Source organism: Penicillium robsamsonii (genome assembly GCF_028829455.1).
Source record: "Penicillium robsamsonii strain IBT 29466 chromosome Unknown utg000007l_segment0_segment0, whole genome shotgun sequence".
NCBI lineage: Eukaryota > Fungi > Ascomycota > Eurotiomycetes > Eurotiales > Aspergillaceae > Penicillium > Penicillium robsamsonii.
Window position 1 is genome coordinate 60403 of NW_026643225.1, and position 18790 is coordinate 79192.

The 18790-nt window shown below is 47.9% G+C and overlaps 4 protein-coding genes across 4 annotated transcripts; 2 read left to right on the forward strand and 2 right to left on the reverse strand.

Annotated features, from left to right (window-relative positions):
- Positions 1 to 205: 205 nt before the first annotated feature.
- On the reverse strand, positions 206 to 1405 carry N7447_010299 (uncharacterized protein; the record flags this gene model as incomplete). The annotated part of the gene is made up of 1 exon (XM_057234561.1): positions 206 to 1405. One exon carries the CDS (start codon positions 1403 to 1405, stop codon positions 206 to 208), a length of 1200 nt encoding a protein of 399 aa, XP_057080781.1.
- Positions 1406 to 1891: 486 nt separating this feature from the next.
- Positions 1892 to 4655, forward strand: N7447_010300 (sulfatase domain protein; the record flags this gene model as incomplete). Its single annotated transcript, XM_057234562.1, has 2 exons — positions 1892 to 2211; positions 2324 to 4655. 2 exons carry the CDS (start codon positions 1892 to 1894, stop codon positions 4653 to 4655), a joined length of 2652 nt encoding a protein of 883 aa, XP_057080782.1.
- Positions 4656 to 7342: 2687 nt separating this feature from the next.
- On the reverse strand, positions 7343 to 10493 carry N7447_010301 (RFX family transcription factor; the record flags this gene model as incomplete). Its single annotated transcript, XM_057234563.1, has 5 exons — positions 7343 to 8900; positions 8953 to 9270; positions 9325 to 10030; positions 10099 to 10402; positions 10464 to 10493. 5 exons carry the CDS (start codon positions 10491 to 10493, stop codon positions 7343 to 7345), a joined length of 2916 nt encoding a protein of 971 aa, XP_057080783.1.
- A 2881-nt stretch (positions 10494 to 13374) lies between these two features.
- On the forward strand, positions 13375 to 16293 carry pldA (uncharacterized protein; the record flags this gene model as incomplete). Its single annotated transcript, XM_057234564.1, has 8 exons — positions 13375 to 13435; positions 13485 to 13885; positions 13945 to 14097; positions 14147 to 14771; positions 14821 to 15081; positions 15137 to 15597; positions 15681 to 16229; positions 16279 to 16293. 8 exons carry the CDS (start codon positions 13375 to 13377, stop codon positions 16291 to 16293), a joined length of 2526 nt encoding a protein of 841 aa, XP_057080784.1.
- Positions 16294 to 18790: the final 2497 nt, after the last annotated feature.

The following is an 18790-nucleotide window of genomic DNA, read 5'->3' on the forward strand; positions in this document are numbered from 1 at the left end:
GAGGCTGATCGGGCGGTAGAGGAAGAACCTAGCATCTCCATCCAGAGTAGCGCTTTTAGGGGGTTGCCTAAGCTGGAGATTGCATTGTCCAAAAAGACTCCTTCCCGCAAACTCTATTCTAAAGATGAGAAATAAACAATGTTCATTATATATGCAAGAAATTATGTTTGCCAAAGCCAAGGCGTGCTGTACAAAACCTTTGGTTCTAGTCCTTTGGTTTGGGCCAGCCATCGATGTCTCCAAACCATCGCGACCGATAAATTTCATCCCCTACCATGACCTTGGTCCGCACCCCATTGGACACGAGACTAGTATAATTCCCTCGGAAGAGAGTCCAGAGAGACTGCGTGTAGATGTAACTACCATCGGGGGCGAGACTGAACCCCTTGAGATCCGACTGCGGCAAGTCCACGTATTCCCCTGCGCGGTTGGTCCCGTGCCGATCGTTGGTGGTGACCTCGAAGCCGGGCATATATTTCTCAACGACTTCGTCATAGGAGGCGGTGAAATTCATCTTATCGATATCAAAGGCGTGGAGCCCGATATCGTTGGAGACGAGGAAGACTCGTTCGTTGGGTACGGGGACGAGATCGTGGGGTCCCGCCCACCAGCTGTATCCATGGCCCCATTCGGCGTCGATATCGTAGTATTCCGGGAATTGGAATCGATAGGCTTCATCGATGCGGAGGAGACCGGTCTCGGCATCGAAGGGGTATCCCTGAATGACGCCGTAGGCGGGTTCGGGATCGGAACCATCGGCGGCGACATTGGTGCCGGTCGCCCACAGCATCTGGCCCTGTTCATCCCAGATCATGGCATGGATGGCACGGAGACCTTCGATCTTTTGTAATACGGGGGGTTCATCGACAAGGGGGAGCGCCTCGCTCATGTTGTAGACCAAAATTCCATCCCACGGTCGTTGCCCGGTGGTACCGACGGCGAGACGATCACCAGGTAACGGCTCGATGGTGTGGGCATTGTGTAAGACATCGTTTGCTCTGTTGAGGGCGAAGGTGATTTTCTTATCGGTGGAAGGTTCATCGGGGTGGTGGTTGACGACGACGACCAGGGCACTGTAGACGGCAGCCACACTTCTCCCCCCTCGCATCCACTTCATATCTGTGGCATCGTTGAAATGGCTGTATAAACCACTCTTGATCAAAGGGGGCAGCGGTTGGGTAACATCCTCTCGTTGCCAACTCCATTTGACGACACTGTTCCGGTCATGAATTTTCAATATGGGCGGGATGCCATAATGACCGGTAATGATCTCTTGCCAGGGACCCTGTGCAGGAATAGCTATACTATTTTCCGCCTTGAGTCTTGGTTGAGGTTGGATGAGAGGGACCTGAAAGGCCAACGGCTCAAACAGGAGCGAAATCCAACCGAACGCGCTCCCCAACATGATGATCTGAGATAGAGCCGAGAGAGGAGAGAAGGCAAATCAAAACAGAGAAGAAACCGGATTTCTTTTTTTTTTTCTTTTCCAAATGCGGAAAGCGGGGACAGCCTTGGCTCCAAGGGACATTTGGGGGGAACATTCGGGACATTTGGAGGCTGATAGGGGGAAATTGGGGGCCATTTTCAAAATGGTCACGCTTCCATTTACCCTAAGTATAATATTGAACGTCTATGCATAGAAAATAAAAGGAGAAATTTTTATTTTATTCCAATCAAACTAGAAGTAAGATGAATACTAAATATCAAATAGTATAATGGTATAATTGTAGAGAAAAAAAAAAAAAAAAAAAAAAAAAAGAAAATGGGACATGTCCAGTCATCGTCTCCACTAAATCCCACTTGGCTTGGCTAAAAAGAGAGACCCTTTCTCCTTCTTCTTCTTCTCTCTCTTCAATGTCCGGGGGTGTGTATATACCAAGTTCTATATATCATGAAAGTCGTTCACGCTGTACATGCTTATTTGAGCAACGGCATCCGGCGTGTTCGTCAGTCTCCTGCTGAGACCCTGGATGCCGTCTGGGACTTTGCCCGTCGTTATTTTTTCACGCTCGCCTTTCTTTCATTATTTCTGGCTAAATTCTTGCATCTTTACGCTCATATATACTCTCTACCCCTACCGAGACTCTTCCTATGGGGGTTGACCTTCTTTTTCCAAGATGTCATGATCCTACTATTGTTCCGCATTCTTGCCCAAAAGGTCGCGTGGCGACCGGGAGCCGCCATGCTCGCAATCTTGGTTATCCCCTCTAGGTAAGTGCCCACGTGCCCCTTTTTCCACCAACCCCTTCCACTGAGATGAACTCGGGAATACCTGGAATATATATGGAATACATGGAATACCAAGATACTAATAAGCATGCAGTCTAATCATGTCCTTCATGGCTGCCGCCAATACCTCCTTCTATGTCTTCACCGGTGCCGAGATCCACTGGCGCCAAGCCAAAGCCTTCAATGGTGATGCCGCCGCCATTCATACCCTGCTCTCCGGTTTGACCGGCTTCTTGATCGTCGAGGGAATCCTCTTGACAATCTCATTGTTCGCTGCCCACTCCATTCATGCACTCACTGGAGGAATCCTGCATGTCTGGGCCTGGCCCGTTCGGTGGTTGTGGGCTCGTGTGCGACCGCACGTGGAGCCCCTGCTCCAGCGCTTCTGGCCCCGATCCAAATCCGAATCCCCCGACCTGCCCGATCCTCGAATCTATGAACAGATCAACATGGATGACAACGATGATCTCAGTGATAATGAAGAAGGGGACCATCTGTTGAATACCGCCCAACTCCCCAACCGCCTCCCAGAGTCCAAGCGAGTCACCGATGGCGTCCTTCAACGGACCATCATCCTGGGATTGTTCAGTCTCTTCCTCTTCCTCCGCTTCATGCGCCCATGGGATCCCATCTACATGTACATGTCCACCACCTTGCCCTTGACCACTGTCATCGAGGGCGCCGAGCGTCACTCCCCTGTCGATACCACCGGCGTCCCTGGGAATTTGAATTATCTGGAACAGGCCACCGCCTTGCGCCCCGCACCCCGTTGGAGCTGGATGTCTAAGGAACCCATCACCGGTTTCGAGGACTGGGATCAATCCGATCCCATGGCCCTGCACTACAACCCCAACGAGGACCCATTGCACATCTCCAACCTCGACCAGCCCGTGCTGGAGGAGATCCACAAGGCATTGTCGAGCGGCGAGGTCAAGATCAAGCATGTCGTGTTCTTGAAACTCGAGAGTGCCCGTGCCGATATCTTCCCCCTGCAAAAGGACAGCTTCATGTATAAGCGCATCGCCGAATCCTGGAAGGACAAGAAGATTCCCCAAGAGGTGGTGGACCGTCTGGCCAATCTCACCCGCACTGCCGAGTTTTTGACCAACTTCCCCAATGGATTTGAGCACGACGATTCCCGGTTCGGCCGCAAAGCCTACGGTGGCATCAGTGCCAGGGATGCCATCACGAGTGCCACCTATACGCTCAAGAGTTTGACGGGAAGTTTCTGTGGTGTGACCCCACTGGTCGCTGATTTCAATCGCGAATTCGACCACCACATCTACCAGCCCTGCCTGCCCCACGTCTTCGACGCTCTCAGCCAGCAACCGGATATCACCAGCGAGACCGACGACTTCACCAAGTGGCCATGGCATTCGACTTTTATGATGTCGGTCACCGAAACCTACGACAACCAGGACAAATTGACCCCCCAATTGGGATTCCGGGACAAACAGACCAAGGAGACCATCATTGATCCCAAAGCCAAGTATTATCCGGTCAAGAGCAAAGAGGTGAACTACTATGGCTATCCCGAAACCGAGCTTCGCGGATACATCAGGGATGCCATTGATGATGCCGAGCGTGACCACCATCGTCTCTTCCTCACTCACCTCACCAGTACCACTCATCACCCCTGGGGAATTCCCAACGACGCCTTTGAAGAGATCATGGGCTCCAAGTCCGGGTCGAACAACGATATGAATCGGTACCTGAACTCGGTGGGCTATGTGGATGATTGGCTCTCGGAACTCATCGGTATCCTGGAGGAGAAGGGAGTGGCCAATGAGACCCTGTTCGTCATGGCGGGAGATCACGGTCTTTCCCTCCCCAACGACGGCGGTATCACTCCCTATGACAACCCCCACGTCGGTAGCTTCAAAGTCCCCATCGTACTTGCACACCCTCAGCTCCCTCCCGTCCAGATCGACACCCCAGTCATCAACAGCCAGATTGTCCCCACCATCATCGACTTGTTGATCGAGTCGGCATCCCTCAGCGAGGACAGCACCCGGTCCGCCCGCGATCTTCGCTCGCTGTACGAAGGGCAGTCCCTGATCCGGCCCCAGGTCGTCGAGCACGAGGGACGCGAAGCCTGGCATTTCACCGTCATGAACACCGGTGGCTCCTGGCTCTCTGTTCGCTCGGCCGCCAAGCCCGAGTTCCGCCTGGTGATCCCCCTCGTAAACGACGTGGAGTGGCGCTTCTCCGACGTGTCCAAGGACCCGAACGAGCTGAAGCCGATCGAGCGGTTCAGCTTGGTTGATCTAGCGGCCGCCGTCGAGCTAGAATATGATGAAAAGACTCTGGAATGGCTATACAACGCCTCCTATGTCGCCAATTGGTGGGTATTGGAGAACTGGGACCGATGGAGATACTCTCCAAAGGAAGAAGAGCCCAAAAAAGATGCAGGACACAAAGCCTAAACCTTCTCATGAACCGACTTGGGCGCAAATCTTCATTTACTTTTCATCTACCATAATACTTGCATGCCTCATCTACCAAGTGTCTGCTTGGAATGGGCACTCTGGGTTTACGACAATTGCCACCATGGCGAGATCGGCCAATTTTGATGGTCGGGTCCCGGGCATGGGGGGTTGGGAGCGAGCCGAGCACAGTTTCGCCAGATCGATCGCGAAGCCTTGCGTTGATCGTTTGGTTCGGCCTCAATCTCGAGAATGAGACACCGTGTGTCTCACGGGAGCTCCCAACACCCAACTCTAGCATGTCCTCCGGAGTAGAAGCGATTCTTTTTCATGATTCTTCTACATGATTCTTCTACATGTATTTGTTTATATATCCATCCTATCTACTATGAACACCTGTACTTATCATACCTGGATGTTATTTTTTTCTGTCATATTATTGCAAATATCACCTTTCTCTCATTCTCTATCCCATAATCTTTTTCAACGTAGACCTGTTCCAAGCATGAACTATAGTAGTCCACATAAGCTTCTTTTTCTCATGGAGCATCGAGATTTAGTTTGAATCTAATGCAACCTTACCTGGGCTGTGTAACCTTGGGGGGTTGGTGAGTCGATTGACTTCCGTTCCATCTATGAACTGGTAACTAAAATAGGAGCGATGTTAGAGAAAGCAAACCGGAAGCAAAATAAGTATTCACCAGATACGGAATATGATGTAGTCAACTATTCCTAAGAGTAATGACATAACTATAATGTAGCAGCGGTACCTGTGCCTGGTGCCTGTTTGTGGGATATTCACATGTAACCCACCATATACTAGAAAATGAACTATTTATCCTAAGATAAGTTAGAATCCGTGTTAAAGGCTCCCCGATCAAAGTGTAATGAATGATTCAAGCCAAAATATCACCGGAAATGGGTCAAAGGAAAAGATAGAAGCGTCAACTGCTACCCTCTGGATCTATGACGTGTTGCAAAGTTCTGTTCATGTTATTTTCCGGCTTTGGCATACACATATGAATTGAGATGTGAACCTTGGGAATTTACAAGTGCTTGGTTATGGAAAGTCATCCCGTTTATGCTTTCTTCTGGATGAGCCTCTTATAACGCAATGACTATCCTTCCAGCTATGAAGAAGGACATCTAAAAAGACATTTATAACGACATCAGAGTGTCAATTTGCGATAACATCCCTTATACCTCAAGTGTATTTCCTATACCAACGGCAATCTAGAAGTAGATGTATCCCCAAGAGTTCCATTACTACACTCTAGCCTGCTGTCGCATATTTGCCGGTTGGGTTGCGCTCTTCGTGCAATTAGACGATAAACCAACTTTGGTTGGAAGATGAGAAACGGAGACATAATTTCTACTGATTTAGGTCATCAAGTTATTCCAGTAGTCTTTAAAGCCCCTGTTATAACATTTGATTACTACCTTAGAATAGGGTGCTTGGATAGTGCTCAATATGAGGCTATAGCTAGAAACAACTGTCGATTGATAGCAAAAGTGATGGAGGTAGTAGTTTCCCGGTCAGAACTGCAGCAGCGACATGGAGGCTTTTACGAAAACATGATGTTGACAGGGTGTATGCATCGCAGGATCACCTAGTGCTCTCACAACTTCAAGGTCTCATCAAACCATTACAGCTTGAATTAATATTGTCTTGAGACTGGGTTGAGCTGAACTGGGAGTTCAATTGACTATTCTGATATATTATGTAGTAGTAAAAAGAACTTGCGTGTATGGACTATCCTGCTACGTAGCAGGAAGTGATGCCCATATGCATATACTTGAGCTTTATTTAGATGGTCAACCCTCTATCACACACCACATTCACTAATAGATGAGGGTTTGATTAAATTAGAATGGGTCGATGAATTGCTCTAGGTTACCCAAGTGACGATTGTCACCAGCCTTGTTGGCCAGTAATTTCCCAGCCCCTGGGTGGAGCAGATGTGGTTAGTTGGTGTCATGATACACATGGGTTTCTGAGGTCGGTATATAATATTTGCAGAAGGAAGGGCTAGGAAGTTAGTTTGTAGGGAGGTAAAGCCATGTTGCGTAACGAAATAGTGGCCGTGATTGATACCGAATGTTGTCTGGCACTTCTGGACTGACTAGAGATTGGCAGCACGTAAAGTTGATTCCACCAAACTTTCTCCTCTCCCACCATCTACAACAGAGCATAAACAGTATTATGTCCAGCGTTAGGGAAGAGCCATGTTGCAGATATGGACTCGGAGGACCATGAGTGGGAAGAGAGAATACAATCAAGTTAAAGACCAGATAGAGATGTGTGACACAGTTATTCATGCACATTAAAGTATTGCGCCAATGATCAAGGTACGTCCACAAGTAATATGTACAGAGGGACTCGATTTGAGACCCAAAAGTAAACAAACAGGAAAAGGAGGAGCAGAACCAAGTCAGGACTGATTCCACCACGCCGATTAAATGCTGTAGATTTACCAAAGAAAGCACCCGGTGTGCCGGGGTTGCAAGGAAGACTCAATGAGAGCCTCATTGCTCATGTCTCATCGCTTCATGCAAACAAAGGAAATAAAAAGGGAAAAAAAAAATGACAAAGGAGAATCGTGGGAACGCCATCCACAACCAATGGAGAAGCCTCCAGAAACAAGGGATATCCAACTCCAACTCATGAACACAAATCAAAAATTAGACTAGATGACGACGACATCACCCTCGGCATCGGCGGGGTCAGAGACCATCATGTCACCGTATTTACCAACCGCCAGCAACATAGTATCATCCTCGAGATCAATCGCGCTGTCATCATTGTTATGACCTTGGAAGCCCGGATCTTGAAGAGAGAGTCGCTTCTCGCTGGGAGGGTGTTTGAATTCTGGGTGCTGACTAGGAGGGTGACTTGGGTGGCCATTATGAGCCACAGGAGGACTCAGGTTGGATTTGGCTTGGGAATCATTTGATGCGTCGAAAGGGGATGTCTCAGGAACAGACGCTTGTTTCATTTGAAAGTGACCAAGTGACTCGGGACCAAACGTCGCACTTTGCAGTGATCCAGGGGTGTTGCGCATGAACCCACCCTTCTCTGCTTGCCAGACCATCATCTCGTGGAAAAAGACTTTTGTCATCCACCAGGCACTAAAGCTCGGGGCTCCAGCCAGGGTAAGTCGGTGCAATACGCTATCCCACAAGGCATCAACCTTTTCAATGACACACTGCGTGCGATGGTTGGCAAAGGCAGCGGGGATGTTGAGGATAAACTGAACCCATTTGTCAGGGAAATTGTACTCGTCTCCGGGAGCACTCTCCACGGGGAACTTGTGAGCCTCGACAGAATCGGGGGTATCAGGTTGCGTGAAGAAAAGCAAGCTTGCGGAGGGGTCGGCATCAGTCAATGGAGTCAAGAGCGCGCGGATGTCATGCTTGAGGATTTGCTCCGTCGCTGGCTCGGCACACGTGGGAATGTTCGCCTTGGTCATCATATCTCTAGGATTGACCATGGTCTTAAAGTCGGTCCACATTTGGTTTCGGTTGTCCGGGTGGCAAAGCCAGGCGGCAGCGGCGTTGGCAGCCTGGTTCACATCAAGCATATGCTTGAGGAGATTGCAAAAGATATGCGCGGGAATCAAGCGTGCTAACGACACATGAGTTGGTTGGGTCTTGAAGGTCTCAGCGATGTGACCGCAAAGCCGTTGTGAGATGGAGTTAAAAGCGTCCAGGACCGGCTTGGGAACCACCTGAGTTGTCAAGGGCGCCACGAACGCAATCATCTTTTGGTACATCATCCAATCACATTCCTTGATCCACGGAGCAAGGTTGGGGTGAGTCAACAACTTCTGAACAGGAACAGTCAATGTTCCATGAAAAGCGGAGAAATATTTCATAAGATTTCGTTCCTTACAATAGCGGAAGCTGTCGATGACCGAAATGCAGTGCGAGCGATATAGGGCAGCAAGAGCTGCTGCAACTTTCAAATCGGTGTTTGCAGGCAAGTAGGCACGGATATCGGGAAGTTGAAGGGTATCATTATCCACCAAGGTGTTCTCATCCATCGGGAACTGAAGCATCTGGTGTATCATTTTCCCAGCCTGCTGGGCTACATTCTCGCGGGTGATCGTTGCATCTGGCCCAGCTGGAGTTTGACCTTGGCAATTACAGTCGGCAGGAGAGGCATTGTTCGGGAATCGGGGAGCGAAGGAAGTTGTGGGAGATGGGAACACGGCAGTATCGGCAGTCGGTTGCTGTACGCTAGCACTAGTCATTTGTTAGCGAGAGCAAATGAAGATCGATGTCAGTTATATCTCACCTTCTCGAGCGCATCGCACTGGCGGCCCTGGAGGGCATAGAAGCAGGGCCATTTGAATGATGAGCAATTTGTGGGTTGAGAGGCGCAAGCTTTTGCTGCTTTTCCTCAATGACCGACAAATCGACGTAGTGATACTTGGACTCGCCTCGGACGCCAAGACGCCGGGTCTGTACATTGGGGAAGATGATGCGAACCAACTTTCCGAATGATGCAGGGTTCAATACTGAGACGCGCTCCGTTCCACAGTTCTCTGCATAGCAGCAATAGACCCGGTCACGACGTACTGAACCACTGCTCTTCCGGCAATTTTCTCTCAGCCTGTATATGCAGTTAGACAAATAGTTGCAGGGCATTTGCAGCAATATGCCTTACCAGATCATCGCGAAGACCTGCTTCACTTTCTCGGCCTTGCCCCCACCTCCCTCGTTCTTCATAACTTCAGCCGCCATTTGCTTGAGATTCCATCCCTCATACTGGCGAAGTAGCTTTCGCAACTCGTTGTCGTTTGCCACCGTCGAGCTCGCTCCTCTTTTCTTTTTAGTCCCTGGCTCCGAGATTTCTTGATCCTCGACCATGTGGTCCGGAAGGTGGTTCTCGACACCACTATCATATATTTGCTGATATTGTGGAACGGGTACACCGGGTAAGCCAGTTGCAATTTCGGGCTGTATGGGGTGGTGGGAAAGCGGGTGACCTTGCATCTGGTGATTGGGAAAGTCTTCGGCTCGAGACATGGCGGAGTGGGCGTCTTGCATTGATTGATCCAGCGGTGCACCGTTCTGGTGATGTGAAAGCTGATGCCCAAATCGCATCAGCATGTCTTCTGGGTTGTTGAACATGTGTTGCCCCGTGCCGACTTGTGATGGCATAAACTGTGGGAACCCGTCAAGGTGCTGGTCTTGGGTTTGCTGGGTGGTACTCGAGTGGATGCTTGCTGTTGATCCTCGGGATCGAGGACGGCGGCTAGCCCTGGAAAGAGCCTCGGAGCGTGCTCGCACAGGGTCTGCAGTACCTGGCCGGCTTTGAGGGGCAATCTGTGTTGTCTGGGACACTATGCTGCCCTGCGAGTGAGCTCGGGCTTGTAAGCACGTCAGCATGGGGAACCCAAATGACCCGCAGAATATTTTTTTAGTGCATTGTACTTACCGAGTTCTGGCGGCATCATGCTCTGCTTCGTTTGAGTTAGTAAGTGGAGGAGCCGGTAACCAGGGCGATGGCCAGTGTTTCTCGTTTCGCAACGTTCACAAGACCATTCAAATCCAAAAATCGGCAGGCACACCCGACAAACAAAATATATAATCCAAAACGATGCAAGCACATTAACCAAAAAGTGACGACTTGTGGCGAGCCTTGGGCTCTGAAAGGCTAGCCGCGTTGTGTGAGTCGAGGGAGGATAAACAGAAATGGGCCCGTTCCTCTGACAACGTTGTTTTTCCCATCCAGTCACGTGCTGGCGGTCAGCATTCCTATCACAACAAAGGGTCTTGACAATGAGCTCAGGAATGATTCACGTTTGAATATAGGCCTAGATTCTTGAACATGATGAATATAATCTCTCATATCTTCAAAGTTGCATACGAGTTACTGTCATTAAAAAATATCATTGTATGTTCCGAACTTGAGCTCTTTGGTTATCACGTGACCTACGTCAACAATGTCGTCTCGTTAATTATAGGACCTTAGTTATATAACTAGTTAGTTGGTGGAAAACTAACACAATACATACAGTGGTGTTTCATGAGTATTTGACCTTGGGTACTTCGGCCTGGGCCCACTTTGTAGGCCCACTTTTAATATTGCCTGGCAGAAACCTCCGAAATTCAATCCAATTCAATAGCTAGTATGCCAACCTTCATATTTAATGGGGATTGATATATCCACCCCCCCCTTGGATAATCTCACCCCCCCATGCCTGATTTTGGCCTGATTTTTGCGTCTGCCCTAACCATGAGGCATCAACTGACCGCTTTTCTCGCCGCCTTCTGGTCAACTTCTGAGAATTCAGAGTCCCTCCGTGGTACCTACCCTTACTATGTAAACTACTAGCAAAACTAAGTCACTCCGTAGTTAACAGGAAACGAAAATCTCAATAATGGCTAACGCCCAGTTGATTTATCAATTCTGGCTTCCAGCTTGGAGTTTATCATTCTCAACCCATTTTTCATCGCATTTGGTCCTCAAAAAGCCTCAATATCATCAACATGTTAGGCCTCACATACCTCTTACTATTAAGGAAAATGTAGACAGTTATGTAAAGCCTTCTATGACATTCAGCCCTTATTTTCTGAGTAAAATAAGGTCTTTTTTACTATGTAAACCAGAATTCAAAACTGCAGTTTGGGCTGGCAGAATTAGGCCGGCAGAATATAGAGATGCCTTATAGTTAGGGCAGATGAATTATATAAGCGGAGAATCAGGCCAAATTTCAGGCAGAGGGGGGTGAGATTATCCAAGGGGGGGGTGGATATATCAATCCCCTATTTAATAACATCAGCAACTCTATGAGGCATGGTATCAGATAGGTGCTTAAATATCTCGATATCTAACCCCTCCCAAGCTTCCTGGGCAGCGTCGACTAGTAGATCCAGCGTAGTCTCGTTATTTGGGAGCTGCATTAGCTCGGGGTGTCGCTTTAGTATTTCGGCCTTTAGGAGCGCCCATAGGTTCTCAATTGGATTTAAATCAGGTGAATAGGGAGGCCATTCCATGGTATCACATTCAAGCTCATTAAGGGTCCCCCGAATGATATGGGCTGTGTGAACTGGCGCGTTATCTTGTTGAAAAATAGCATCTTGATCGATACTATTAAGAAGCGTTGGAAGAACACGCCGGTAAAGCTCTTTAATAGTCCGAGATGAAACACCACCACGGCGAGATTAAGGATCACCGAATAGTGGAATTAAACCAGAGCGTCGTGGAAGACCAGAAAAGGCAGCCCAAAACATCTGTTTAATCTGTTTCCCACGGGGTGGAACCATTTGGACTTAACGGCCCTCTTCTTTATGCTCCCAAAGCTGGTCCTTTAGACGGGTAAATGTCCATTCTTAACGCTGGCCAATACCACGTTCAATAGTACACTCGTCGGACCAATAGACACGAGCCTAATCCTCGGAAGTAAAGTGCTCATATCTTCGCGCCCAATTAAGGCGTTTTTCCGCAGATAGAGGTGTTAAAGTAGGCCGTTGCATTTTCCGCCACTTTCGAAGGCCCATTTCATGGGTTAGCCGCCAAATTGAGGTACGTTTGACCTTATTATCGACCTCTGTAAGTAGGTCTACGACTAAGATTAACGGGTTTTGTTGTATAGTCTCATAGATATGGTCACGGTCGTCCTCGGTAAGCTTCCTTGGCCCCCCTGAGCGTGGTAAAGACTGTTGCTTTTGACGCTTTGACTCTTGAGTAAGGGTGTACTGAATAGTTGAGCGTGGAATGTCTGGAAATCGCTTCTTTTTTATAGTTATTGCACCCCAACCATTGGTACGATGTAGTTCACAGATCTGAGCTCTAGTAAGACAGTCAAGCTCTGGGCCTCTTTTCCCACGTATGGGAGGCATGGTTTAGTATAGAGAATAAGAAAACAGTGCGAAAATTCCTTTAAAACGCGTTGATATCTAGTGTATATGCTAGCGCGTCAGGGTGCACGAGGTTTAATATACTAATATAGTAGGCGGTCTAAAATGGCGGTCAGAGCCTAAGGTGGGACTCGAAGTACCCAAGGTCAAATACTCATGAAACACCACTGTACCTTGCAAGGCATCTAGTGTATATTAAATCCTACACAATACACCATTCAACTTGTAATCTCAATTTGGAACTCTAATTTCGGAAGTTTCAAATTCAATTACATCATTGGATCTCATCAGCTATATATAATGTTGCTCAACCATATATATAGTATACCTTAGATGTACAAGCTGGATAATCGGATACCTACAGAGATATATATTGGCTTAGGATGATGTTAGAAGTGTTATCATTTATATACTGCGATGTTTATACGTCTTTTAAATATTTATAGCTAGAAAGATATTGACAAAACATAGAATCTAGTGAAAGCACAGTCGGTTCCTACAAACCGAATGTTTCCTGTATAACTTGAGAAATCCTTTAATTCTCACATGAATGTCCAGCTACTATATATCTCCCCGAGATATATGATCCACCGGATCTCTTTTTATGCCAAGAAAGAGGCGAGGATATTACCATGGAAATCAAAAGTTCTCCACGCGGCGAACCCCGATAGTGGAAAAACAGGAACACATTGATAATACATGTCTATATAATAATAGTATAGTCTGATAGTATACCTAATAACGGCAGATTTCGATCGGCTGTTTTCTTGGCGATCTGTGATGTCATTTAAAACTTGAGATCTTCCCCCTCTCTTCCAACCCTCCCCCTCCCATCTCCAACTCACCAACCATGCAGAGATTCAAAGACAAGTTTGAACAAAAAATTGGTGATCTGGAAGGGTCCTTCAAAGGTATTAATATTCCCATTTCATCAAAGGAAACAAACTGACATTGTCCAAGACACTCATATCCACGATGTCAGAGCTGAAGCTACACACTTAAAGGCCAAGGTTGGCAAGTTCTTTAATATCATAAACCCAAATCATCGCCATGATGAGGAACACGAGCAAGCGACAGACCGCAAGCGTTCCGATATCGCAGACTCTCACCGCTTCAAGTCTTTTGCACCCGTCCATGATGGTAATCGCGTCAAGTGGTATGTCGATGGTAAGGACTACATGTGGGCCGTGTCTGTGGCGCTGGAGAAAGCGACCGAGACGATCTACATCGCCGACTGGTGGCTCTCCCCCGAACTCTTCTTGCGCCGTCCTCCGGTTGAGCACCAGGAATGGCGATTGGATCAGATCTTGAAGCGCCGCGCGGAAGCGGGTGTGAAAATTTATATCATTGTCTACAAAGAGGTTGGTATTCCCCTGTATCCAAAAAGAAAGAAAAAAGAACTATATTAATTCATTTATAGGTCAACCAAGCCCTGACTTGTAATTCTGCACACACTAAATATGCTTTGCGGAACCTCTGCCCCGAGGGAACTCCTGGCTACGGCAATATCCGAGTTATGCGCCACCCCGACCACAATGTCTTTGAGAACGCAGCGGATATGACTCTTTACTGGGTATGTGGAGGAAACTCTATTCAATTGGGACAGAATTAACAGTCATCAGGCACACCACGAGAAATTCATCGTCATTGATTACAATGTGGGCTTCATCGGAGGTATTGATCTGTGTTTCGGACGATGGGATGCAAACCAGCACCCACTGGCCGATGTCCACCCAACAGGTTTGCGGGATGACATTTTCCCCGGACAAGACTTCAACAACAACCGGATCATGGATTTCCAGAGTGTAGAGGACTGGCAGAGCAACGAAGTCAGCAAAGTCGACTTTGGCCGCATGCCCTGGCACGACGTGGCCATGGGCTTGCAGGGCGACTGTGTGTATGACATTGCCGAACACTTTGTTCTGCGCTGGAACTTTATCAAGCGGGACAAATACAAGCGCAGCCACGATGTCGACTGGCTGCTAATGGAGGGCCACACAGGCGAAGATGAAGAAGATATCATCGCTGTGCAGCGACCCAAGTACCCCTGTGGAGACTACGTCCAGCACCCGCTGACACCGCTATCGACCAAGCCTCGCGGTAACGTGGGCACTGTGCGTGCTCAAATCGTGCGCAGCAGTGACGACTGGAGCAGCGGTATCCTAAACGAGCACAGTATCCAAAACGCGTACTGCGAGACTATCCGCAATGCCCAGCACTATGTGTACATTGAGAATCAGTTCTTCAGTATGTCCACCTCCTCTCTTCTAGCAGTGTACCTCGCTAATCTTCATAGTCACTGCCACTGGCGACCAACAGCATCCGATTTTCAACACGATCGGCCGAGCAATCGTCGATGCTTGCGTGCGTGCAGGCAAAGAGGGCCGCAAGTTCCGAGTCATCATTGTCATTCCCGCGATTCCTGGATTCGCTGGTGATTTGCGCGACAATGCTGCGTTGGGTACTCGGGCGATCATGGACTACCAGTACAAGTCGATTTGTCGTGGCGAGCACTCGATCTATGGGCAGATCGAGAAAGAGGGTATCGATCCGAGAGGTAAGGGTTTTTTTTTGTCCGGCTTCGGTTTTGCATGTCTAACGAGTTCATTCAGAGCATGTCTTCGTGTTTGCCCTGCGCGCTTATGATCGAATCAACAAAACGCCCGTTCTCGAGGAGCTCGAGAAGCAGGCCGATGTCACATATCAGGATATCCAGCGCGGTATTGCAGAGACCATCATGAGTGAAAGTGTGCACCCAGCGGTGGGAAAAGAAGGTGACAGTAACGAGAAGGACTACGCAGCCGACCAAAGTGCCAAGGAAGAGACTCTGCGCAAGCTTCGGAATTTCCAAGACAAGGTCGATCAGCGAAAGGCCGACGATGGTTTCCACAGCAAGGATTCAGTATCGCATTGCACCATGTTGAACGGGGGTAAGATGTCTGACGAGCACTGGGAGGGCGACCCAGAGGCCGAAAAGTCCAACTTTGTCCAGGAGGAGCTGTACGTGCACGGCAAAGTGTGTATTGTCGACGATCGCACGATCATTTGCGGCAGCGCCAACATCAACGATCGGGTAAGTAGCACCGACACCCCCGTCACATCTTGACGCATTCACTTCTACCTGTATCATCCGCTAATATTCAATACCTCCCACAGTCTCAGCTTGGCTCGCACGACAGCGAGCTGGCCATCGTAATGGAAGACCAAGACCTTATCGACAGTAAAATGAACGGACAGCCGTATCAGGCATCCCGATTGGCCGCAACGCTACGGCGGCAATTGTGGCGCGAACATCTTGGCCTACTCCCGGCGCAAGATTACGAGGCTTCAGCTGACCCGAACGCACAGCCGCCCGATGAGTGTCTCAACGTGATCGATGAAGGACCGGAAAACGAGTTCGTGATGGATCCACTCAGCGATGGGGTCTGGAACACCTGGACGTCCCGCGCGACCCAGAACACCGAGACGTATCGGATGTTGTTCCGGGCGGACCCTGACGATCATATCAAGACGTTTGAGGACTATGACAATTTCCGGCCCCGGGGCACGCACAAGGAAGGACATCTGTTCGATCCTTATATGCCTGCCAAGGATGTGCGTGAGAAGCTGGATCTCATCAAGGGTCACCTTGTTTGGTTGCCATTGGATTTCCTGCGTGATGCTGAAATGGCCGAGCCTGGCTTGGCTGTCAATCAGATTACCGAGGTGAGATTGATCGTTTCTTCATCTCTGTACGTTGCTAATTATTCGACAGAGTATCTACACCTAAATATAGGGGGAGATCTGCATATTTTCATTCACATAACCCGATCTGTTTTACGAGATCAATGCAAAATCAAATTCTTTAATCTCTTCAAAAAAGATGAAACGTTAACATATCGGAGGACGGAGTACACGGTTCACAGATCTCCATATAAAGATCTAGCCCTAAAGAGTACTTTGGAGAAATAATAGAGTTGTCCCAACCCCCTGGGGACTCTCTGACTTGACTCTTTCTCTTTTGTATACGTGGGATCTCCTTTTGCCCCGGATCGAGTGAACCGCAATCCCGGAAGTGATACATCTTATTCCCAATTGAATGGCTGTCGGAAAACGATTCCTCAGAAAGGAATGGACTAGCTTGGTTCTTGGCAATATGGTACTTTAGTATGGTACTTTAGTACGGTACTTTTATTTTGATATTCCTTTCTTATTCTCTTCCAAGCCGGATCTCTGGCCGAAACCTTGAAATTTGCTTCTGATAGTATAGGGGAAACGCCTTCAGATGTTCAGGTCCTACATCTGTAACTCAACACAGTGCCTCCCCGGTTTCCTGGGCCATATTGGGCGGGATGCATAATGGTGGCATGAAGAAAGGTTTATATAAAATAATGTCACATTTTCCTTAAAAGGAAATCTTCAAATAGAATACAAATTGGCCCAAAAGAGAAAAAGGTCTAAGTATAACTCCTCCGGATGCGAGATGCGCTGCATCAAAACTTTTTGACTTGGAAAACATCCAAATGCACACACGTTCGCCAACGGTCAAGAAAGTGGGTTCGCAAAAAAAAAAGAAAAACCCAGCCCCAAGGGGGTGGGAAGTACCCTTGCACAGGGCTCATGCAGAGCAGATCAATCCTCTATATGCTAGAAAGCATAATGCAGACATCTCTTTGAGGAAGTTAGCCTTTTGCAAGGAGACGATTCAATAGAGTGCACAACAGGGATCCTACCGTTCATCTATCCCTTATTGGTGTGGCAAGCATTGCAGCGACAGTGACCGCAGATTTTGCAGCGCCAGATAGCCACAAAGGGTCCTGAATTGCAGTCCGAGCAACGCCATGTCAGGATGTTGCCATTCGTGGCCTGGACAATGGCAAAGACGTGACCGGAACATTGGTTGGCCATGTCAAAGACTTGGAACTGGAAAGACTTGGAAGCTATTCTAGTTAGGATGTAGATTTCTTGTAAGGTTCCAGTTGAGACTCACCTAAAGACCCGAGGGAATGGGCACGTCGATCACGAAGCGGAGAAGGATTCCCAGTACTTGGATTGGGGACAGTGGGATATCAAAGAAGACAGAGAGTTCCAGGTGAAGACAAGTCAATGGGGAGGAAAGATGAAGGGTGAAGGTCAAGATGAGACTCAAAAGTCAGGAACCATCCAGCATTATATACTTCTTTCTCGAGATCACGGTGAGAAGGGATCCCTGATTCCACCAGTCCACAACTAAAGAGCCAAAACACGCAACAAGCCGTGATGACGCATGTAACCAGGATCGATTGAATTCCTCATTGAGAAAAAAAGGAAGGAAAAAGGAAAAAAACAAAAATGAGAGAGCTGAAGTGTTTTAAGAGAGAAATGCAAATGATAGATGTACCGAAATCGCCATCTTGCATGAGAAATTCAAGGCTAGGACCCCGGACTAACAAAGGGACAATAGAGAGTTGAAGATCGGAAATGCTTGGCAATTATTCGATTCCAAAGGATTATAAGAAAGCTGGGGCTTCCCGGGGGAAGAACCGGAATAGACCCGACTGAATTAGTACTGCCTTAGTTCTGCATTAGTCCTGCTTTAGTGTATTTTAGTATATTTTAGTGTTGTGTTAGTGTTGTGGTAGGGTGTTAGTGTTGCGCTTTGGGGAATATAAAAAAAAGTAAATATGGCCGGAAATACAGGAGATATCAGAAAATATGATAGAAATGAATCTAGTGGAGCTGAGACATGTCCCGTCCCGACAACTTGGATCTTAGATCGGAGGTTTCTAGTGAAGTGGAGTACTATAGTTGACTTGATATCTACAGATCGGACCTTTGTATCCCAGTGGCCTGGTTCCGATCGAGTGCATAAGAGTAGAATATCTTAGATCTCTACGTTTATATGCCTTGGCGATATATTCCATTCCTCATTCTCAACCCTTTTATCTTTTCAATCCCCCTGAAACTCCTAATATCAACAGTTGATACGTCAACTTTCGCTTAGACCATGATCCACAGGCTCCATATTCGTACTATTTCACCTATTTCAGTTTCGCGGTTTCACAACCATTTCCCAGCTGACTTGACAAATCGATTATATCCACCCGTAGACAGTTTGGCGCTTGCATCAACTGCTTATTGAATAGCCGCAAAGCCAGGTAACGTACCTTTTTTTTTAAGAAAAAAAAGAGGAATTATCGAGTCTAGTCGAGAATGACCTCTGTCACATCCGTGAATCCACATGTTCGGGAATTCAAGCCAAGAGCTTCTCCAACAACTAGATAGGGCAGTTCCAGTTCTTTTTTTCT